At 38.3% G+C, this 25,607-nt stretch overlaps 1 protein-coding gene and 1 pseudogene across 1 annotated transcript; both read left to right on the forward strand.

The window, feature by feature from the left end:
* The first annotated feature begins 4,784 nt into the window (after window positions 1-4,784).
* Window positions 4,785-9,122, forward strand: LOC101466425 (taste receptor type 1 member 3-like). Its single transcript, XM_076884466.1, has 8 exons — window positions 4,785-4,987; window positions 5,094-5,394; window positions 5,670-6,026; window positions 6,125-6,541; window positions 6,631-6,834; window positions 6,945-7,065; window positions 7,721-8,091; window positions 8,488-9,122. Exons 1-8 carry the CDS (start codon window positions 4,785-4,787, stop codon window positions 9,088-9,090), a joined length of 2,577 nt encoding a protein of 858 aa, XP_076740581.1. The 3' UTR covers window positions 9,091-9,122.
* Window positions 9,123-18,151: 9,029 nt separating this feature from the next.
* On the forward strand, window positions 18,152-24,358 carry LOC101466707 (taste receptor type 1 member 3-like; annotated as a pseudogene).
* Window positions 24,359-25,607: the final 1,249 nt, after the last annotated feature.

A 25,607-nucleotide genomic window follows, 5' to 3' on the forward strand; every position in this document is an offset into this window, starting at 1 on the left:
AATTTGCAGCATAGTTCAGTACACCACAAAAGAAACTAGATAATATTATAAAAATAGTTGTTTCTGAATTACTCTACAATCACGTAATACATACAGCAAATAACACAGAAAGTGCATTGCATTTATATAATAATGTGTAGTCTGCAAAAGAGTTTAAAATAGATTTGTACCTGTAAACTATTTTATTCAAGAATTTTTTTTCTATATTTCTTTTGTTTGTGTTACTGCAGTTTCATGAACTGGATGAAAATAATGAAGCAATTAGACATACTGTACTGTGACAGTTTTTTATCTCTAACACTGGATTTTTAACCTACAATGTTTATCATTTAAAAATATAATAATTGCTTTTCTCTTTAAAAATACTCTCAAGTTATCTAAAAGTAAAATTGTTATGTACACAATTCTGCCTCAGAGTAATACACATTAAATTATCAAAATCTTGATACACTGACTAAGTTTGGGTTTAATCTTTTCTCTGGTAAAGACAGATTGTAAATTTATTGTTGTGAAACTGGTTCCGTCTTTTTTTTCTTTTTTGCATTAATACTTGTGGTGTGAACTTCATAAATAATATAGAATGTGTTGTACACTATTGTACTTGCAGTGTATTTTCATCTTAAATACATTAAAATACTAGTCAAAAATATTTGACATGCTCAGTACAAAACCTGAGAGCTATTTATTACTAAATAAAGCTGCCATATTGTGTGTGTGTGTGTGTGTGTGTGTGTGTGTGTGTGTGTGTGTGTGTGTGCATGAGAAGCAAATCTTTAAGACCACAGAGGGAGAAACTGAGGAACTCTGCAGTGACATCAGAGTGCACACAGGTGAGTAAGTGTGTATCCAACCGCTTCCAGGTGCCACAGGCAAGAAAAGCTTTGAGGCCATAATTTTCAAACATATATCCACATGATTTGCAATGCTGAGTTGTACTTAGCCTAGAGCTGGGCGATAGAACGATAACGATATGTATCGCGATATAACTTTTACTCGATAGAGAAATTAAGCTATCGCGATAGACCTCGCCGCTCTTGTCCTATTAAAAAAAAAAAAAAAAAAAAAGGTCAGCCAATCCAAATTAAGTAGCCCAGAGCCGAACCAATCACAGCCGCAGCGTCACGTCGTGTGACTTGTTACGTACAGCACAAGTGCCAAGCTGCACGTGTGTTTGTTTGGGAAGCAGCCAGCAGGTAATGGAGCCAGCGCGTAATGGAGGAAATGAGTGTGCCGACTAGAAAAATCAACCGAGCGTGACCGAAGAGAAAACAGATGATGGTTCCAATGCCGGAGAGATTGTCGAACGGAAGAGCCATAGAAGTTCCATAGTGTGAAGGTATTTCGGCTATTTCAAGTCTGACAAAAAACAGAGTAGCGTGCACTGTAAATTGTGCCGAAAGCAAGTCTGGAAATACAATAAACTGGTGCATGCGTCACACTGTGCGCCACGTTATTGTTTCGGTGAAATAAATTTCTACAATACTGTTACTGTTAATTCTACTCTCTGCAGTGTTTAAATGCTTACATATACACACAGTTACTGTCCGTCCACACATACGACTCGGTTCTGCTTCTATGCCCCAGCTTTGTTTACTTTTTCCCACTGAGGCTTCTAGACTTCTGATTGGCCAACATTTCTGCACGGTTAGGAATCTAGCGCCACCTGCTGCTTTGGCATGTTCATAGCAGCGTTTTCCTTCATTTCTGCCTTTATGTGTGGACGGGATTATTTTTTAAAACGAAAACGGAAAATCTCCGTTTTCAAAAATACCCGTGTACGTGTGGACGTAGCCTCAGTCTCTGACTGGAAGCGCTAATTCGTCATTCGGCTTTTGTCAGACTAAAGTAACTGTTAAAACTGTTTGAAAAGCTAAGCTATACAACAAGGAGAGATTGAGAATTTCCTTTTAGTTCTCAGTTTATTTGATATTGACAAAAGTTAGTCAGTTTTGTCTGTTCTTCTGTAAAACAAACTAAGATTTATTTTTAGAATTAATATTTTGTTTCTAAGTGGAATTGACAATTTAGTCTGTTTCGTTTGTTCTATTTTTAAACTTAAACGCTTTAGCGGCTGCCTTTTGTGTAGTTTGCAATATTTGCCTTTATTTATCTGAAAAAGTCTCATGTTCCTTAAGTACATCTACTCTGTTGAACTTATTATGGGAAATAAATATTTAAATAAAAACAAGCTGCTGATTATTTCACATTTTACTTGTGAGCAACGGCACATTTAAATCTTACAAATATAGTTATTTGGCTTATATCGTGATAGATATCGTTATCGACTGAAATGAAAAAAACATATCGTGATATGAAAAAATCTCATATCGCCCAGCTCTAACTTAGCCTAAACACTTCTCACACTCAAGCTTCCATCTGTATCACTGACCAAGGAAAACTAATTGTCATTATCTATATTAATATTCTCAATATATTTATTAGAAACATATATTTGTGTATTATACTACATTTTGTAATCCCTTCAATGTGTGATATCATGTGACTGCTTATCCATGGCAGTTAGAACACATGCTTCAGTCCACCATCTCTACACAACATTGTAGAGGCGTGTCAACCAAGAAAGCCTCAGTGTTCCCAGTCTCCCTTGGAATGCTCTTGAAGCTCTGCCGGAGGTGTGAGTTGAAGATCTCTCAGACCAGGTCCTCTGCCAGGTGTTCCCAGAGCACCCTCAACCACCCAATGGACTCCAAGAAGGCTGGGTACTCTGAACGTTGTTCAGTGCATAAGCGCAGATGACAGACAGGGCACATTCCCTGACCCAAAGGTGCTGGGAACAAACCCTCTGATTCCAGTGCCTAAGCTGTGCTTTGAGGTGAGCCCGACTATATCTAGCCGGTAACTCTCAACCTTAAGCACTAACCAGGCCTCCTTCCCCACAAGAGAGATAACATTCCATGTCCTAATTGCTATTTCTGGTAGTCACGCAATGCCCATCTTTCTGTAGGCCCATAGTGTAATTTGAATTCTTGAATGATGTTGTAATAGATATCAGCTTAACAACTAAAATTATGGCTGTGGTGTTCAATGCGTTTAATTATCAAATATTGCTTTTCTGATTTACACCTTTTAATTTCGTACTTGTAAGTAGTTATAAGTTTTCTATGAGATACCTTATGATAAAAAACAATGGCTTGTGTTTTTTCAAACCCCTGTTACCAAAGATTTCCTGTAATAGTAAAAGAAGGCAAAAAAGAAAAAAAACTTCAAAGCTGATTTAAAATGTGTTTAAATGGACATTTAAAAGGAGCTTACTTTGTAAGTCTGCTGAAGGTTTATGCAAATATCTTGGGAGGAAATATTTAATTTGCCTTGTGGATGAGCAACATTGCATGCAAATAAACATACCAAGCCAACAGTGAGGGAAATATATGACATGATATTTCAAAACAATGTGCTTACTAGACCCAGCTCTGGATAGTCACGTTTTCATGGGTTGAAAAAACTGAAAAGTTAATCAAAAACACTCAAGATACAAGGTTTTGGTTTAATAGCGTCTTAGCAAGGAGGCATAATGGAATTTAATGTGTGAGATTGTTTAAGTGTCATTGTTTGTATGTGGATTGAAGAGGGGATAACCAAAATTCAGAACACTGCAGGCAGAATACTTAACAAAAAGTCCCAGACCTTTTCAAATAAAAGGGGAGCATAACAGACAACATGGCATTGGACACAAGGATGACTGCAGTATGTACACAAACAAGACCGATTAAGGATACAGGATAGCTGGGAGAATGAACCACAGGTGCAGACTAAGAGGAAACTGAAAGGAAGGTAAACTCAACATAAAAGCAACCACCTACCAACTACCTACCATTAAAGTAAAACAGGAAATATGACTGTAAGAAGTCTTACATGAAAACGAAGACGGAGGTAAGGAAGACATAAACACTGAAAGAGGAAAGAAGAGGCAGTCAAACACTGTGGGAAATACACATGAGAATTTGCATAATTATGATGCCCATTGTTCCTTCAGTGGGCTGGTTTCAGTCATTATGCAAATGTACTGTTTATAAGATTGGGGAAACCTGCAGTCAGCTGAGACTGAAGAAGTCAGTTGGATGAGTGACGAAACGTTTCTCCCACTGAAAACGCCACGTCCAGATGAACAGAATCAAACTTTTGGAGATGTACTTCCCCGGATGATTGAGCATGCATCAAGAGATCCATAAAAACCAGAACTCACACAATACAACAGTAAAAAAGTGTAACAGAAAACCTTGAAATAAAAACAGAGTTCAGCAATAGCACAAGAAATAAGTCTCACTTTTAGAATATTAAAGAAATTCAAATAAGAATCCTAAATTTAATAAATACTACCCAAACTCAAATACCACAAGAACTCTAGAATACCAGAATGATTATGAAATCTAAAAAAAAAAAAAAAAAGCAAAAATTAAAAAACACTAGAACAGCAGAGAGAATAGAAATCTCTTAATGGGAGCCCTAAAAGTCCAAAGCAACTCAAAACTCAAAGATGCAAAACAGGAATCATGATACTCATGATAGATAATTATTCCAAAGACAAAGAAATTTCAAACCACAAACAAATTCTATGAAAATACTCCGGAAAGATGAACACTGCAGACATACACACAAACACACAAAAGTGCAAAGTGAATCTTTTTTCTCAGAAAACCATAGAGGTTTTAAATATGTCTGTGTGAGAACACAGGTGAATTTGCATAAAACCACCTACATGATGCACTGACATAAAAATACGCTGCTGTCATTGCTGTGGCTTCATTCGCTTGCTTATCAGTGTCATGGCTTCATGTTTCGCTCTGCTGGTTTTGTGCTGTTTCTTTACACTGAGCTGCAGTGAGAGTTTGCCTGAATGGGTCAACAACATTTCTACCAGCCTCTTCAGTTTGTCTGGGGACATTATGCTCGGAGGGCTCTTTCCCATTAACGATGTCACCAGCAGCCTCAGTGACATAACAGAGCCCAACCAGATAAGATGTGAAAGGTAAGGATGGTTGTGAACAACCCTTAATAATAACATGAGACTCTAATCGTGTATGCTAACCCTGACTTACCACAATATTTACTGTTTTCTGCTTGTGGGTAAACAGTGTAAATAAGTTTGGACTGGGACTTGCTATAGCCATGAAATACACAGTGGATGAAATCAACGGAAATCAGACTCTCCTCCCAGGCATCAAGTTAGGTTATGAAATCTATGACACTTGCACAAAATCTTTAATTATTATAAACCCTACTCTGTCTTTCCTCAATGAAAAATCCGACCAAGAACTACCTGTGCAGTGTAATTACACCGACTATGAGACCAGTACAGTTGCAGTGATTGGTCCTCTTGACTCAGAAATGGTGTCAGTCATTGGAAAACTCCTGGGATTCTTTTTGATGCCACAGGTTTGAATACACATACATCTTAAGATTTGCAGCATAGTTTCTATTAATGCAAAGATCTGACAATAAATGTTTCAAATGTAAAAGTAACTCTTACAAGTCGATCAAAGGATTTGTGCCAGGTTATATCACAGAAAAATTAACTTGTTCTTTTATTGCCTGATCTTTAGATAATTGTTTTTTTGTTTTGTTTTTACCTTGAAAATGATATATTAGGTCTTACATGTCAATAGTGATTAGAGTTATCTCTGATTTTCTGTTTTTAATTTTCACACCAGATTAGCTATGGGGCCACCAGTGACAGGTTCAGTGATAAACTTCTCTACCCGTCATTCTTTCGTACGGTGGCCAGTGACAAATGGCAAGTGGATGTCATGATACAGCTAATACAGGAATTTGGCTGGAACTGGGTGGCAATTGTGGGCAGTGATGAGGCATATGGGCGACGAGGTGTGCAGATGTTCACCAAATTGGTAGAAAAAACATCTGTCTGTGTGGCCTATCAGGGCCTGATTCCAGTGTACACTGACCCCGAACCAACAATCAAAACCATCATAAACAATATCCAAATAACCAATGTTGGAGTGGTAGTGGTGTTTTCTCTTCCAGAGCAAAGTGAAATCTTTTTTAGAGAGGTTGGTGAAACAGAGAATTAAAGCAGCTAAGAACTGTATTAATTTCTATTAGTGCATGGAGTTTGTTCAGTACCAGTCAATCGTTTAATTTTTTCCAGGTTATCAGGAGTAATTTAACAGCTGTATGGATCGGCACCACAAGCTGGGCCAACGATGCTCGAGTGACTTCCCTGCCCAACATTGAAACAGTTGGCACAATCATTGGATTTGTTGACAAAACAGACACCCTCGGCCTGTTCACCAATTATGCAATGGAGCTCTTCAAGAAACTCAGTGAAGAGCGGGCAAAGACATCCACTCCAGCCACAAATCCTGAGAATCCAAACTATCGCTGCCCACAATGCTGGAATTTGTCACTAGACAACATTAGCATAGTGGAAGCACCTGCAGTGCAGACATTAAGTTTCAGTGTGTATGCTGCTGTTTACAGTGTAGCACAGGCACTGCATAACCTGCTAGAATGCAATTCAACTGCCTGTAAGTGGGGATCTGGAAGAAAAATCTATCCCTGGAAGGTGATTTATTTTTTCTAATTTATAGACCGTTGTATTTAAAATCAAGCTTATCAACAATAACAAAATGAGTTAAATTACATTTTTTACAGCTGTCTGAGGCTTTAAGGAACACTTCTGTTAACATAAATGGCACACATATAGAGTTTGACCAATATGGTGACCCGAACATAGGATATGGTGTGATTCAGTGGATCTGGACAAACTCATCTCAAGTGGACTTTAGAAATGTGGGAGAATTTACTGAACAAAAGCTGTTCTTCAATAAGTCCCTCTTTCAGTGGGACACTAATCAGGTAATTTTTGTAACTCAGAAAAATATGTACAACTTATGTAAAAACTTTAATATCCAGGTCACGATCCAGTTTGAGATCTTGGATTTTCTTTTTTACCACAAACTTTGCAGGTTCCCGACTCCACCTGTTCAGCAATGTGTGGCAAAGGCCAGGTCCACAGAGTCAAAGGCGTCTACTCCTGCTGTTTTGACTGTATTGACTGTTTGGCAGGCACCTACCAGGCAAATAAGGGTAATGTGGTAGTCTCAGATATCTGATGTTGCTTATTTGCTTCCTTGTCAAGATATTCAGTGCATCTAGAATCCACAACGGTACGCTTCTTTAATATGTTGCTATGTGACAGCCTTATTCCAGAATGGATTAAATTCATTTTCATTTCAAAATTCAAGATTCTTGCTCATATCTAAGCATATAAATGTCAACAGATTCATTTAAAATAGAATAAAAACAGGTAAACATAAAGAGCCTTTCACTGTCCTAATAAATACAAAATCTACCTGTTGCACCTGTAAAAATTCACAATTAAAATGCGGCAACTAGTTTTAATCTGTGATAATCACAGAGTTAAAATAGTATTCAGTAGATGTGCAGACATTATATTTGAACCTTTTTTGTGCTGAAAGGAGACCTTCAAGACTCACTGTATTCAGGCAATTAATGCATCTTCTTTGCAGTATTTAGCTAAATCAATGACCTGTAATACTAGATTAAAAACACAAATGAGAAAGTTGTATCATTTTCTTGTCTTTATCTGCAAATCAGCATAATCCATAACATGTCACTGATGTGTGACAGGATCCCTAAATGGTGTGTGTATGTTGTTTGTTTGGTTGGTTGATTTTTCGTTTTTAATGGAACCAAATTTTTTGTGCTTTCTCGGTCATAGACGACACCCAGTGTACTAACTGTCCTTACCGCCAGTGGTCCCAGCATCGCAGCACGAACTGCACTGACCCCATCTTTAAGTTTTTTACCTGGGGCAGTCAGGATGCTGTGATAATGATGCTGGTTGGTACCGTGCTTTTGGTATGTCAGGGGTCAGTGGGTATCGTGTTCCTGATGCACCGAGGAACCCCCCTGGTAACGGCCTCAGGGGGACCCTTGAGTTTTGTGGCTGTGCTCGGCCTGATGGGAGCCAATCTTAGTCTGCTGCTCTTCCTGGGGGAGCCAGGGGATGTGGTCTGCCGTCTTCAGCTGCCCTTCACTTCCATTTTCCAAACTGTCACCCTCTCCGTTATCCTGTCCATCTCACTACAGGTGAGTTAAGAATGGTGAAACACTGCCCCACGATGGCATTGTGCAGAAACTTCAGAATCAGTTACAGAAAAAGCAGATAGAAAGCATGCAGTGCTTTAATTCTTCTCTCAGCTTTCCCGCCTTTTTTAAGTTTGTTTTAAAAAATATTTTGATTATTGCTTATGGCACATCCAATTAGAGACATCGTGTGTAATTAGAGACAGTTTCTATTGTACTTTTAATTTTGTACCTTAATTGCAGCAGTATTCAACTTTGAAGCAAACAGCTGACATGAATGAACTATTGATCTATAAGAATCTCATTTGTTGGTTAAATATGTCTAACTTTATTACATTATTTTAGGCCTTTCCATAAGATCTTACGCATGCTTAGAACCCAACCTTTCTTTTCAAACAGATACTCTATGTGACAGAGTTCCCAGAGATGGCTGCCTCTCATCTGCATTTGTTAAGAGGCCCTGTGAGCTGGCTGTTTGTGCTGATCTGCTGCGCTGTGCAGGCTGGTCTCTGTGGCTGGTTTGTTCAAGAAGGACCTTCGTTGTCTGGATATGTGGCAAATATGACAATAGACTTTGTAGAATCATTCCTCTCGTGTCCTGTTTCACCTTTGATTGTATTTGCCTTAATGCAAGGTTTCAATTATGCAATGGCCCTTGCATCGTTCATGTGCACCTTCATGGCAGTGAAGCCTCTTCATCAGTATAATCTAGCCAGGGACATCACCTTTTCCACCCTGATCTACTGTGTCATTTGGGTGATCTTTATTCCTATCTACGTAGACAACAACAGAGATAATAACAAGAACAGGTCAATTGTCCATGTTTATTTCAGCCTAGCAAGCAACTTTGGACTGCTGGCAGCCTACTACTTTCCAAAATGCTACTTGCTGTTAAGGAAACCTGACTTAAACACACCAAAGTACTTCTGTACCTTCTTAGAGGGCGTCCCACCAACTCAAACAGAAGAGGAGCCACAGCCAAAAGCACAGGAAGGACAATAAACAAACTGTTCATAAAGTAAATGAAAGAATGTGAAAAAAGGACAGCAATAGTTGTGTAATGTATACCATGAGACTGTACTCTACAAAATACACTAGATTAGATATAATAATGATATAATAATCATTGTTTCTCAATCACGCCACAATTATGTAAATTATACACCAAATAGTGTAGAATGAATATATTGCAGGCAGTGTTGGGGAGTAACGGAATACATGTACCGCCGTTACGTATTTAGAATACAAAATATGAGTAACTGTATTCCGTTACAGTTACCGTTTAAAAAGGTGGTATTCAGAATACAGTTACTTTGTTGAAATAAATGGATTACACTGCGGTACTTTCCTGTTTCATTTTGTCGCGGGTCAGGACTGTTTGGGTTTTGTTTGACAGCTACGTTCTGTTGTTCCAGGCGGCAGCATTACAGTTGCCATGGTTACAGGGCGACGCTCTCTCTCTCTCTCTGCGACTGTGTGTTTCCTGGGTGAGAGAGCGCCTTTTCGTTGTTGTTGTTGTTGTGCTAAGCTAACAGGCAGAATGCTACAAGCATAGCTCTAAAGAATGTAGCATCGTGGGCAGTGTAGTCCGTGTTGCAGGGAGAATGGACTGCCATACACGTTATGGGTCTGTGAGCGCGAGAAGGGAGAAAAAGGGGAGTGGAAAGGTACGAGTTGTCATCGAGGAAAAACGGGAGCTGGAAGCATGTAAATATAATAATAACCACTGCAGCCAAGAAGAGTGCCTGACGAGCCCAGTTGTAAGTAAGCTATTAAGACTCGACTGTACACCGTGTTCGTGTTTTCCTCCGAAATTAACAAGTTCCGTTGGAGCAGCCTTTCAACGCCTCTCTGTCTCTGGCAAGCAGAGTTGACCCACACAACAAAGTAAAGCTATTTTTCGGCTACGAGCCGCCGTATTAGTCAGAGGTCCCTTTACTACAGTTCGGAGTCGCGGACCTTCAGTAATAGTAATAAATCACACAGCAATAGTACATTCACGTTGTTGTAAAAAGCATGATAATATATTAAGTAATCCAAAGTATTCAGAATACGTTACTGTCATTGAGTAACGTAACGGAATACGTTACAGAATACATTTTAGGGCATGTATTCTGTATTCTGTAATGGAATACATTTTAAAAGTAACCTTCCCAACACTGATTGCAGGTGCCAGTTTAGCTCAGTGGGATGAGAAGGCAACCATATGCCGAGTGGCTGCCGGCCCAGGTTTGAATTCAACCTCCCCTTTGCTGCATGTCTTCCCCTCTCTCCCTCAACTTTCCTGTCAATCTTTACTATCCCTATCAAATAAAAATGCCAAAAAGAAGAAGAAGAAGTTATTTTTATTTAGTAACATGCAATCTATAATAGATTATTCGTCTAAGAAATTATTATTTTTCAGGTTCATATTTTGTTTGTGTTGATGTTGGTGACAAAAGTATTTACTGAATTAAAGTAATGCTGTAATTAAACAATGTAGTGTGAAATTTTTACTCTAACATTATTGGTTGTAGTTTAGAAACCTACTATTAGAGATTTAATGGCATTTTGCTTTAGAATAATCTCACTCTCAGTGATCATGTCATGCAGACAGTTTTGCTTCAGAATAATAAACATTAAATTATTTCAATTTTATTATTGTGTCACTGACTAATTTTGGGTTTGACCTTTTATCTGGTAAATCTGGGAGATCGTGGCTTAAGAGTTGGGTGTTTGTCTTGTAATCGGAAGGTTGCCGGTTCGAGCCCCGGCTCGGACAGTCTCGGTCGTTGTGTCGATGGCCAGAGGGGCCGATGGCAGCCTCGCTTCTGTCAGTCTGCCCCAGGGCAGCTGTGGCTACACCTGTAGCTGCCTCCACCAGTGTGTGAGAGTGAATGAATAGTGGCATTGTAAAGCGCTTTGAGGGTCCCGAAGAGCGCCATATAAATGCAATCCATTATTATAAATATTGTATTGCAAATTACTGCTGTATAACTCTTTTAGTACTAGAATGTATTGTACACTACTGTACTTGAATTGTATATGGATTCTAAATACATTAAAACAGGAGTCCAAAGTTTTTGACATGCTTTGTACAATAAAACCTGAAGGCTATTTTTGACTAAATGTACTTAGCACACAAATTTACCAATAATTGTAGCATGAATTGTGTGTGTGTGTGTGTGGGGGGGGGGTAATTGACTGCTTCCAGGTGCCACAGGCAGGGGAAACAAGCAGGAACCAGAATGAGACTCCGCCTTTGAAATGCTGAAGCAGAATCAGAATTATGCACTCACACGCCCTCATGCACACAAACCGAGAAGAGAAAGAGAGAGCAGAGAGTGGAGAGACAGGAAGACTGACAGTTCATTATGAAATGGCTTTAATGATCTGACCCACTTGAGATCAAATTGGGCTGTATGAGTCCTTGAAGTAATATGACTCCGACACTCCAGCTTAACATTTAAGAACATTTAAGAACCTGCAGCCAGTTAAGTTAAAAGAAAGAATTAAAGAATGTATCAATTCAACAAATTTATTTTTGTTGTTGTTGCTGCTTTTTCATTTTTAACTCAACGCCTTACTGCTTGTCATGATTTTAATAATTCAAATAAACAGTAAGCAGAACAGTAATCACCCTATCACCTCATTTTAGTTTCATTTGAATTCACACTGGCTTTACATGGAAATTAAAGGAGGCATATCGGGTGGCCAGAAAGTTTTTATTGGTATAGATATCAGCTTAACAACTGGAAATATGTCTGTGTTTTTAATGCATTTAATCAGGCACACCAAATATCAATTTTCTCTTTTCAACCCTTTCATACAGTAGTTGTAAGTAGTTATAAGATATTTAAGCGATACATATAGATTTTTTTTAAATGGCTACATGTTTTTCAAACTCCTGTTACTAAAGATTTCCCCAAAAAGATTTTCATATTTATATGAACATGAAAATATTCATATTGTTTGAAAATATGAATCTAAAATATGCAAATATGAACAAAAAAGCTGATCTAAAATGTGTTTAAATTAATATTTAAAAAGAGCTTACTTGCATGCCTGCTGTAGTTTTATGCAAATATCTTGGGAGGAAATATCTAAATTTGCTTTTGTGCATGAGCAACATTACATGCAAATAAACATTCAAAACCATCAGTGAGGTGAATACAAAACATAAAAGTTAAAATGGATAAACATAGATCTTAATACAAATGTATATAATGTATATACGTTTCCCATATATATGTTATCTGCTGAGTTATCTACTAAACAGCTTTAAAGTCATCTCCTTGCATTGCTGACAATTCACAGCTGTACTTTTCAGGTAAGTCTAACAAACCTCAAAAGTCTCTTACCTCAGCGAATGCTTCATTATTTTTAGTAATTTCCTTTTGACTCAAATTTTCTTTGAGACAAAGAATTTTTAGATGTAATGTCCTAAAAATTCTATAACTTTGTCTCATCTCAATTATTGTAACTCGCTTTTCACACATATCTCTCAGTCTTCTGTAACTTATCTTCAGCTGAACCAGAATGCACAAAAACTAGCGAAATTCATTTAAAGATTGTGTTAATTCATCAATTACTTTAAACCTATACATGGCCAAGCCCTTGTTTACATATCACACCTGAATCCGCTTCTCCGGTCATTTAATGGGGGTCTTTTAACTGTTCCACATTCTTACTTTAACCTCCTAGGTCCTGGCGTCCAAATATGTGGACACCACATTTTGGGTTATTTAGACCAAAATACTAAATTTTGCTCTACAAGGGCCTGATATCCACTTACGAGGACATTATACTGCTACTGTTCTATCAACATTTTAAATGAATATCCTCATATGTGGCTCTCATTCTTCTTAGAAACAAAAATTAGGTTAAAAAAAAAAATCTGGTAATTCTTTGTTTTTACATTCATCAGGTCCCAATCAGCCCAAATATCAAAGAGAAATTAAAAATGCATGCCTTGGAAGAGTTCGGGTCTTAGGAGGTTAAATTCAAAAGGGACCACTCTTTTTAGGTTGTTGCACTGAAACTCAGGAAATCTTCTTCAGTCTCTCAGGTTGACTGAATCTGTGTTTTGTTTTAAACAGCTGCTGAAAGCTAATTTTTAAAGATTAGCTATTTGTTAATATTTCACCCAATATTTCAGGTTATAGTTTACATATAATGTAATATGAGTTACGTATGAGCAAATGGATGACTGTATGTTTGACTGTGTGTTTGTAAAATTCATTAATGTATGTTTTATTCAAAGCATTGTACCAGTGCTTTAAAGTGTGCATTAAAATGATTACCATTAATATTGTTATCAATATGATCATTGTCAGGCTGTTGATACTTCTTATGGGTTAACAGATAACAAGGTTTTGGTTTCATATCATCTCAGCAAACAGACACAGCAATTTACTGTACAGGTTCAGCATGGTTAGTGTGTGGATTTTACAGGGGAGGAATCAAATGTGGAATACTGCAGGCAGAATACTAAACAAAAAGTGACCCATTATTGTGGCTGATTGAAGACCTAAACTAAACATAAAACAACAAAACTATCATCCAAAAGCAAAGCGTAATCAGGAAACACATGCAAAGGAGCTCAGAGGACTCATGATGCAGACAAACAATAGACACAAGGATGACTGAAGTATGTACACACAGAAGGCTGATTAGGGATAAAGGACAGCTGGTTGAATGGGACACAAGTGCAGAAATAGAGGAAACTGAATGGAAGCAAAACTCAACCAAAAAGCAACCAATTGTCAAAAATAAAACAAAAGATCCCAAAGACAAAAAACAAAACATGGGTATAACAAGTCTTAAATGTAAAGACAGAGATAAGGGTGAAAGAAGTGACTGCTGAAAGAATTGGCAGTGAAACACTGAGGAAAATACACCTTTGCAAAAAACAAGCTCAAAAGCTAACCTGAAGCTGAATACAGACCAAAGAATCTAAACCAAACACGAGAACAATAAGTCTTTTTCAAAGGCATTAAAACTTCATAAATACTGAACAGGAATTCAAAGACTCGAAGTAACGCTTAAGACAGAGAAAATATCATGAAAACTAAACAGGAATCCAGACCTCCGTGACGACGAGAGCTTCCATAATACAACAATACTAAAGCTCAACAACAAAAACCTTGAAGTAAAAGAACAACCCCAGATTTCTCAACCCCAGCACTGTAGCTAGGCTAACAAACAGTCAGAGGTCTGTTGAGCTGACTATTCGTTTGTATCCATGTTGTACTTCTGAGTCCACTTTACCAATCACTTCCTCCAAACCATCAACGTGTCTTTAAAACGCCATTCCTATCAGACTCCTCAAAGAAGTCCTAACATTAATTAATGCTTCAATCCTAAATGAAATGAATCTATCTATGGTAATGGGTTACGTACCACAGGCCTTTAAGCTGTATTATATAGCTGTATTTAAGCTATATATTTTTTTACAGAGATTAGAACATGCCATGGTTAAAGGTACTGTGTTTCACTGGTTTGAATGATATCTATCTAACTCTCTCCAATTTGTTTATGTAAATGGAGAGTCTTCTTCACACATTAAGATTGATTGTGGAGTTCTACAGGGTTCCATGCTAGGACCAGTTCTATTTAGATTATAGATGCTTCCCTTAGGCAGTATTATTAGAAGGCATTGCAAACATTTTCATTGCTATGCAAATGATACCCAGCTTTATCTATCCATGAAGCCAGATGACTCACATCAATTAGTTAAACATTAAGATCTTGATAAAATTCAGATAAAACCAAGGTTATTGTACTTCGCCTGACTAACCATATTCTTACTCTGGATAGTATTATCTTGTGATTTTGTGCTATATAAATAAAATGTAACTAATCTGAATAAAAGAGAGCGAGAAATCAACCTGACTTTTAGATTAATGAACAAATCAAAACATGAATCCTAAACTTCATAAATACTACTCGAACTCAAATACCACAAGAACCCTAGGGTATCAGAATGATTATGAAATCTAAACAGGAATAAAAAACTTAACCAAAGAATAATCAAAAATACTAGAACAACAGAGAGAATAGAAAACTCTTAACAGGAGTCCAAAGCAACTCAAAACTCAGTGACCAAACCAGGAATCACTACACTCATCATTTTTTTCTCTGGTCCCCTGCCCAATCAGACCAGGAGTGACATGTTTAGCCGCATGTTATCTTAAATTGCTGGCTGTCTGAGTGGTGTCCCAGAAACGATGTGGGCTTCATAGATAATTGGCAAACCTTCTGGAGGAAACCTGGTCTTGTTAGGAGAGACGGCATCCATCCCACTTTGGATGGAGAAGCTCTCATTTCTAAAAATATGGACAAATTTATTAAACCCCCCAAAATATGACTATCCAGAGTTGGGACCAGGAAGCAGAGTTGCAGTCTTACACGCCTCTCTGCAGCTTCTCTCCTCCTGCTACCCCCCCAAAAACCCATCTCCATAGAGACTGTGTCAGCTCCCAAAAAGACAAAAAACAAACTAAAAACCAGCAACAAACAACTTAAACATAAAAAATCACAAAGAAAGAACAATACAGTATCCACATCTGAACCAAAGAGTAAAATAGTGAAATGTGGATTATTAAATATTAGGTCTCTCTCCTCCAAGTCTCTGTTAGTACATGACTTAATAATTGATCAACAAATCGATTTACTCTGCCTTACAGAAACCTGGTTGCAGCAGGATGATTATGTTAGTTTAAATGAATCAACACCCCCGAGTCATTCTAACTACCAGAAACCTCGAAGCACAGGCCGAGGGGGCGGTGTGGCAGCAATTTTTCACACCAGCCTATTAATTAACGGAAGACCAAGACAGACTTTTAATTCATTTGAAAGCCTGATGCTTAACATTGTCCACACCAGCTGTAAAACTCAGAAACCAGTCTTACTTGTTATCATCTATCGTCCACCTGGGCCTTACACAGAGTTTCTGTCTGATTTCTCAGACTTTTTATCTGATTTAGTTCTGAGCTCAGATAAAATAATTATTGTGGGTGATTTTAACATCCATGTAGATGCTAAAAATGACAGCCTCAACATGGCATTTAATCTGTTATTAGACTCAATTGGTTTCTCTCAAAATGTAAAAGAACCCACCCACCCCTTTAATCACACTATAGACCTTGTTTTAACATATGGCATAGAAACTGAACATTTAACAGTGTTTCCTGAAAACCCTCTCCTGTCTGATCATTTCCTGATAACATTTACTTTTACAATAATTGCTTACACAGCAGTAGAGAGTAGACTTTGTCACAGTAGATGTCTTTCTGAAAGCGCTGTAACTAAGTTTAAGAATATAATCCACCCACTGTTATCATCTTCAATGCCCTGTACCAACACAGAGCAGAGCAGCTATCTGAACGCTACCCCAACAGAGGTCGATTATCTTGTTAATAATTTTACCTCCTCACTACGTACGACTCTGGATACTGTAGCTCCAGTGAAAACTAAGGTCTCAAATCAGAAGTACCGGACTCCGTGGTATAATTCTCAAACACGTACCCTAAAGCAGATGACTCGTAAGCTGGAGAGAAAATGGCGTGTCACAAATTTATAGGATCATCATTTAGCCTGGAGAAATAGTTTGCTGCTTTATAAGAAAGCCCTCCGCAAAGCCAGAACATCTTACTATTCGTCACTGATTGAAGGAAATAAGAACAACCCCAGGTTTCTCTTCAGCACTGTAGCCAGGCTGACAAAAAGTCAGAGCTCTTTTGAGCCAACAATCCCTTTAACGTTAACTAGTAATGACTTCATGAACTTCTTCACAAATAAAATTCTTATCATTAGAGAAAAAATTACCAATAATCATCCCACAGATGTAATATTATCTACAGCTACTTTTAGTACCATTGATGTTAAGTTAGACTCTTTTTCTCCAATTGATCTTTCTGAGTTAACTTCAATAATTACTTCCTCTAAACCATCAACGCGTCTTTTAGACCCCATTCCTACAAAACTGCTCAAAGAAGTCCTGCCATTAATTAATTCTTCGATCTTAAATATGATCAACCTATCTCTAATAATCGGCTATGTACCACAGGCCTTCAAGCTGGCTGTAGTTAAACCTTTACTCAAAAAGCATCTCTAGACCCAGCAGTCTTAGCTAGATCATCTGCAGAGGAATGGTTTATTTGAAGAGTTTCAGTCAGGTTTCAGAGCTCATCACAGCACAGAAAGAGCTTTAGTGAAGGTTACAAATGATCTTCTTATGGCCTCTGACAGTGGACTCATCTCTGTGTTTGTCCTGCTAGACCTCAGTGCAGCGTTCAATGCTGTCGACCATAATATCCTATTAGAGCGATTAGAACATGCTGTAGGTATTACAGGTACTGCACTGCAGTGGTTTGTATCATATTTATCTAATAGACTCCAATTTGTACATGTAAATGGAGAGTCCTCTTCGCACACTGAGGTTAATTATGGAGTTCCACAGGGTTCACTGCTAGGACCAATTCTGTTTACATTATACATGCTTCCCTTAGGCAGTATCATTAGAAGACATAGCATAAATTTTCACTGCTATGTAGATGACACCCAGCTCTATCTATCCATGAAGCCAGGTAACACACACCAATTAGTTAAACTGCAGGAATGTCTTAAGGACATAAAGACCTGGATGGCCGCTAACTTTTTGAATTGAATTGAATCATTGATAGTTACACCAAAGGAAAACAAATTTCAAACCACAAACAAATTCTATGAAAATACTCCGGAAATATGAACACCACCAACACAGCATAGACCCAAACATACACACAAGGTGCAAAGAGAATGTTTTTTCTCAGAAAACCATCAAGAACATTAAATGAGACTGTGTCAATAAATCCTCACAAACAGTAGTCAAAATTTGTTTAATGTGATTTTAAAAACTTTATACTACACATGTATTTTTGTTTATTTGTTTTCTTTATGATATGCTCTTACTGAAGTGTCAGGTTTGGGTGGCCAGAAGAGGGAGGGCATGACAACTTACAGGTGAATTTGCATAAAACAACCTATCATTATGCACTGGTATATAATTATACTCCTGTTATTGCTTTGGCTTACTGGCAATATGGCTTCATGTTTCACTCTGCTGGTTTTGTGCTGTTTCTTTACACTGAGCTGCAGTGAGAGTTTGCCTGAATGGGTCAGCGACATTTCTCCCAACCTCTTCAGTTTGTCTGGGGACATTATGCTTGGAGGGCTCTTTCCCATTAATGATGTCACCAGTAATCTCAGTGACATAACAGAGACCAACCAGATAAGCTGTAAAAGGTAAGGATGGTTATGAACAACCATTTCTTAATAATATGAGAATCAGAATAACTGTGTATGCTAACCCTGATTTACAACGACTTCTACTGTTTTCTGCTTGTGGCTGAACAGTTTAAATTTACGCACACTGGGACTTGCTATAGCCATGAAATATGCAGTGGATGAAATCAACAGAAATCAGACTCTCCTCACTGGCATCAAGTTAGGTTATGAAATCTATGACACATGCAGACAATCTTCAATTATTATAAAGCCCACTCTGTCCTTCCCTACTGAAAAATCCGACCAAGAACTACCTGTGCAGTGTAATTACACTGACCATGAGACCAGTATAGTTGCAGTGATTGGTCCTCTTGGCTCAGAAATGGTGTCAGTCATTGGAAAACTTGGAAAAGATTTGACTCATTATGCAATAAATATTTCAAATGTAAAAATAAATCTTTAAAAACTCCATGTATTGGTGCCAGGTTATATCACAGAAAAATTAACTTGTTCTTTTGGATTTGGTTTTGTTCAGCAGTCAATTTAACCTTTTTTAACCCTGATAAACATAAATTAGAGGTAAGTATCTCTGATTTTCTGTTTTTAATTTTCACACCAGATTAGCTATGGGGCCACCAGTGACAAGTCATTCTTTCGTACTGTGCCAAGTGATAAATGGCAAGTGGATGTCATGATAAAGAAAATAGAGGAGTTTGGCTGGAACTGGGTGGCAATTGTGGGCAGTGACGAGGAGTACGGGCAACGAGGTGTGCAGATGTTCACTAAAATGACAGTAAACAAATTGGCAGAAAACACATCTGTCTGTGTGGCCTATCAGAGTCTGATTCCAGTGTACACTGACCCCAAACCAGCGATCAAAACCATCATTCATAACATTCGAGTGACCAGTGTCAGAGTGGTAGTGGTGTTTACTCTTCCAGAGCCAATTGTGGCCTTTTTCAAAGAGGTTGGTGAAGCAGAAGTTTAAAGCAACTAAGAAATTTATTATAATCTATTAGTGTATGGAGTTTGTTCAGTACCGGTAAACTAGAGCTGGGCGATATGAGATTTTTTCATATCACGATATGTTTTTTTCATTTCAGTCGATAACGATATCTATCACGATATAAGCCAAATAACTATATTTGTAAGATTTAAATGTGCCGTTGCTCACAAGTAAAATGTGAAATAATCAGCAGCTTGTTTTGATTTAAATATTTATTTCCCATAATAAGTTCAACAGGGTAGATGTACTTAAGGAACATGAGACTATTTCAGATAAATAAAGGCAAATATTGCAAACTACACAAAAGGGAGCCGCTAAAGCGTTTAAGTTTCAAAATAGAACAAACGAAACAGACTAAATTGTCAATTCCACTTAGAAACAAAATATTAATTCTAAAAATAAATCTTAGTTTGTTTTACAGAAGAACAGACAAAACTGACTAACTTTTGTCAATATCAAATAAACTGAGAACTAAAAGGAAATTCTCAATCTCTCCTTGTTGTATAGCTTAGCTTTTCAAACAGTTTTAACAGTTACTTTAGTCTGACAAAAGCCGAATGACGAATTAGCGCTTCCAGTCAGAGACTGAGGCTACGTCCACACGTACACGGGTATTTTTGAAAACGGAGATTTTCCGTTTTCGTTTTAAAAAATAATCCCGTCCACACATAAAGGCAGAAATGAAGGAAAACGCTGCTATGAACATGCCAAAGCAGCAGGTGGCGCTAGATTCCTAACCGTGCAGAAATATTGGCCAATCAGAAGTCTAGAAGCCTCGGTGGGAAAAAGTAAACAAAGCTGGGGCATAGAAGCAGAATCGAGTCGTATGTGTGGACGGACAGTAACTGTGTGTGTGTGTGTAAGCATTTAAACACTGCAGAGAGTAGAATTAACAGTAACAGTATTGTAGAAATTCATTTCACCGAAACAATAACGTGGCGCACAGTGTGATGCATGCACCAGTTTATTGTATTTCCAGACTTGCTTTCGGCACAATTTACAGTGCACGCTACTCTGTTTTTTGTCAGACTTGAAATAGCCGAAATACCTTCACACTACGGAACTTCTATGGCTCTTCCGTTCGACAATCTCTCCGGCATTGGAACCATCATCTGTTTTCTCTTCGGTCACGCTCGGTTGATTTTTCTAGTCGGCACACTCATTTCCTCCATTACGCGCTGGCTCCATTACGCGCTGGCTCCATTACCTGCTGGCTGCTTCCCAAACAAACACACGTGCAGCTTGGCACTTGTGCTGTACTAACAAGTCACACGACATGACGTTGCGGCTGTGATTGGTTCGGCTCTGGGCTACTTAATTTGGATTGGCTGACCTTTTTTTTTTTTTTTTTTTTTTTTTTTTTTAATAGGACAAGAGCGGCGAGGTCTATCGCGATAGCTTAATTTCTCTATCGAGTAAAAGTTATATCGCGATACATATCGTTATCGTTCTATCGCCCAGCTCTACGGTAAACCATTTCATTTTTTCTAGGTTATCAGGAGTAATTTAACGCTTGTGTGGATTGGCAGCACAAGTTGGGCAATACATACTCGAGTGACTTCTCTGCCCAACATTGAAACAGTTGGCACAGTCATTGCATTTGTTGACAAAACAGACACCCTCGGCCTGTTCGCCGATTATGCAATGGAGCTCTTCAAGAAAGTCACAATCAATCAGTCAAACAATCCCTGACCACAATGCTGGAATTTGTTACCAGACAACATTAGCATAGTGGAAGCACCTGCAGTCCAGACATCAGCTTTCAGTGTGTATGCTGCTGTTTACAGTGTAGCACAGGCACTGCATAACCTGCTGGAGTGCAATTCAACTGCCTGTAAGTGGGGATCTGGAAGTAAAATCTATCCCTGGAAGGTGATTTTTTTTTCACCCAGTACATATAGTTAGGTCTTTAATTTGCAGGCCAAAAACACAATTCTTAATAGGTATATAATTTTGCCTTTGTGCATCACTGCATTTTGTATTTTAAATCAAACAATTAAGATGTGAGTGAGATGCAGATTGTCAGCTTTTTCTCATCATTAGGACATTTCATTAATTCTAATACAAATTCCTAAAGCTCGTTTTCAAATATAGTTAGCCATTTTAAGAGGTTCAAGTAATTAACAAGTAATTAAACTAACAATTTTAAATTTCATACTTATATTAAACTATCATAATTATACTTGGATGAAAATCCAATAACCACTTCTTTACCCCTTGTTCTAAGCCCCTCTGTATTTCCTTTCATGAAAATTACAGTGAAACACTATAAAATTCAAATTTAACACAGAATGAATATCAAATATTATGCTTCATTTCTTATGGCTTAAGAAGGGAACAGGATTTATCTTTTTATGGTACTGGGATCGTGACCCAGTGTTCTGTGCTTTGCACTTTTGAATCTCGTTAAATTAATTTTGAATTTGAGAAGCGAACCTAGTTTCTAGATTTTATTATGTTGGGTTTTCTTGTTTAATTCAGAGGACTAGAAATGGTATCGTTTGGTAATCCCTGGTAATTTTCCTTCTATATTGTTTAGAAATCTCTAGGTTAGTTTTAAGTTAATCTAGGGTTATCAGTTTATGTTCCCGCTCCTTTGGTCTGGTCTCTGTGTTTTGTTCCTTGGCGTTCCCTCCTCTCTGTCATATCTCTTGCCCTCTCTCTCTCGTCCCTGTGCTCTGTCTCCATGTTCTTCTTCCTGTGTTTCATCCTTTGTCTCCCCCAGTCTGTCGTTTGTTTCCATGTTTGTTTATCTCCGTCTTTGTCAGGGCTGGGTGTCCTTGTCTTTCTATTTTATTTTCACAGTCCCTCGTGTCATGTGCATTGTGTTCAGTTTCGCTTCCCCTGTCTCATTATGCCTGATTTGTTGCTTTTGTGTTCCCATATGTCTCCACTTTTCTTAATCGCCTTCATGTGTATATATTGTGTCTGTTCCCATTTGTCCCTCGTTGGAACGCCAGTTTAGCATTTAGTTTTGGCCAGTTTAGTTTTTTGTTAGTAAAGTCTTATTCTTCTTTTGGCCTTTTTTGTATTTCATGCAGCCTTAAATAGTTGGCTTGCCTTTTCTTAAGATTAGTTTTGTCTGCTTTTGGGTCCTCTCTTCAAATACACCATCTGCGCACACAGATCATGACAAATACAGCCATGAAACTGCTGGTTAGACAAATTTCTAATTAATTTTGAGCCTCTAAATGTGGGGGAACATGAATAATTAATGTCTTTAATTCATAAGCAGTTAATACAATTTTTTCTAAAGGCAGTTTTTTCTCTCCTGGAATTAAACCTGAAAGTTTACACATCGATCATATATTGATCGACTGATTGGTCGTCAGTGGTTTGTGTACACGGGCAACACTACAACAAATTAATGACCTAACTGTAGATGATTGGACACAATTTCCAAACAACGGTGTCAATAATAACGTTAAAGAATTTTGCAGCTGTTGCAGGTTTTAAAGAACACTTCTGTTGACATAAATGGCACAGATCTAGACTTTGACAAAGACAGCAACCCAAACATAGGATACAATGTGATTCAGTGGGTTTGGACAAACTCATCTCAAGTGGACTTGTGAGAGAATATACTGAACAAAAATTGTTCCTCAATAAGTCTCTCCTTCGATGGCGCACTAATAAGGTAACTTTTGAAACTATGTACATCAACTTATATTGTATAAAAGCTTTAATGTCCAGTGTATTTGACTTCTAAGATTTTTTACAGCAAATGTTACAAGTTCCTGAGTCTGCCTGTTCAGCAATGTGTGGCAAAGGCCAGGACCACAGAGTCAAAGGTGTCCATTCCTGCTGTTTTGACTGTATTGACTGTTTGGCAGGCACCAAATAAGGGTAATGTGGTTTTCCACCATTGTCTCCAATATGTGACCTTGCTTATTTGCATCTTTGTCAAGAAATAGAGAATAATCCAGCAGGTAAGCTTAACATAACATGAGAACAAGTCAATCTCGTGGGCATTCCTCTACCTGCCAGCACTTTTAAAATTCACTGATTAGCATGCTCCAGCCCGTTTTAATTAATTAAAATATTAGAGAATGTTTCATAGTTGTACAGCGTGAACCTTTCTTGGGCAGAAATGTGACTTCCAACAGTCACTGCATGCAGGGAAGAAATATTCTGACAAAATAACCCTTTAAAAACCCAAAATTGAAGTTTGAGGATGTTTAAGATTCAGTAAATCAGTAAATCACAGCCATCAGTTAAACTGATTTTTAAATGTTTTCATTTTTAATTTTTTCTTTTGTTTTTAGCCAACCTAAACTTTTGTGCTTTCTCACTCATAGATGACATCGAGTGCACTAAGTGTCCCAACCACCAGTGGTCCCACAATCACAGCACGAACTGCACTGACCCCATCTTTAAGTTTTTCACCTGGAACAGCCAGGATGCTGTGATAATGATGCTGGTGGGGATGCTGCTGCTGGTATGTCAGGGTGCAGTGGGTGTCATGTTTCTGATGCATCGAGGAACTCCCTGTTAAAGGCTTCTGGGGGAACCTTGAGTTGTGTGGCTGTGCTCGGCACAATGGGAGCATGCCTGAGTCTGCTGCTCTTCCTGGGGGAGCCAGGGGATGTGGTGTGTCGTCTTCAGCTGCCCTGCACTTCCATTTTCCAAACTGTCACCCTCTCCGTTATCCTGTCCATCTCACTACAGGTGAGTTAAGACTGGTGAAACACTGCCACACAATGGCAGTGTGCAGATAGAAAGTATGCAGTGTTTAAATTATATTCTTCTCTCAGCTGTTCTGTATTTAATGTGATTAAAATAAACTTGTATTTTGATTGAACTTGTTATCCATACTTACAGGAATTACAGACCGACATGTATTTTTTAGACAGATTGTGTATGTAAATTGTCATATATATATATATATATATATATATAAAAACACCCAGCACGCCCCTGCGGGCGGTTTATCCTTCAAGCTCGGGTCCTCTACCAGAGGCCTGGGAGCTTGAGGGTCCTGCGCAGTATCTTAGCTGTTCCCAGGACTGCGCTCTTCTGGACAGAGATCTCCGATGTTGTTCCCGGGATCTGCTGGAGCCACTCGCCTAGCTTGGGAGTCACCGCACCTAGTGCTCCGATTACCACGGGGACCACCGTCACCTTCACCCTCCACATCCTCTCGAGCTTTTCTCTGAGCCCTTGGTATTTCTCCAGCTTCTCGTGTTCCTTCTTCCTGATATTGCTGTCATTCGGAACCGCTACATTGATCACTACGGCCGTCTTCTTCTGTTTGTCTACCACCACTATGTCCGGTTGGTTAGCCACCACCATTTTGTCCGTCTGTATCTGGAAGTCCCACAGGATCTTAGCTCGGTCATTCTCCACCACCCTTGGGGGCATCTCCCATTTTGACCTCGGGACTTCCAGGTTATACTCGGCACAGATGTTCCTGTACACTATGCCGGCCACTTGGTTATGGCGTTCCATGTATGCCTTGCCTGCTAGCATCTTGCACCCTGCTGTTATGTGCTGGATTGTCTCTGGGGCATCTTTACACAGCCTGCACCTGGGGTCTTGCCTGGTGTACTTCTGTACCTTCTTAGAGGATGTCCCACCAACTCAAACAGAAGAGGAGCCACAGCCAAAAGCACAGGAAAGACAATAAACAATTAAACTGGTTAATAAGAAAATCAAAGAATCATTCATTTTGAAAAACGTACTTTTTTTTTTACTTCCTACAAGAATAGGAACAACTGTGTAATATATACCGTAGTTCAGTAGACTATAAAATCCACTAGATTAGATTGGGATAAGTATAAGCATTAGGGCTGCCACAAACGATTATTTTGATAGTCGACTAGTCACCGATTATTTATGCGATTAGTCGACTAATCAGATCATCATCCACTGGACGTAAAACTACAGCTTATTGCACCAGCAGCATCTGCTCTTATATAACTATCATTAGCTTACAGCTTTAAGCTTTTAAGGTGCTAACTAAAAATAAAGACAAGATGATAGTTTATTCAATTTTAATGAAATTTGCAGATTGTTTCGGTAAAGTTTAATAAACTCCTTGCTATCTAAAATATAACAGGACACCGGAGTATATTCTCCAGCATCTCACACTTCTAGGGTTGCCAACTCCCTGAAAAATAAATAAGGGACACCTCGTGGCCAGGGCCGGGCGACCCAGTTGTCTTCACCCTTCCCAGTGTGGTGAATTTTCTAGCTCTTTTTTTGTGTGTGAAATTATTTTTTTAACCATTTGACTTGAAGTTGATTTAAGTAGATGCATATTCTA

Source organism: Maylandia zebra, linkage group LG5, assembly GCF_041146795.1.
Source record: "Maylandia zebra isolate NMK-2024a linkage group LG5, Mzebra_GT3a, whole genome shotgun sequence".
Taxonomy (NCBI): domain Eukaryota; kingdom Metazoa; phylum Chordata; class Actinopteri; order Cichliformes; family Cichlidae; genus Maylandia; species Maylandia zebra.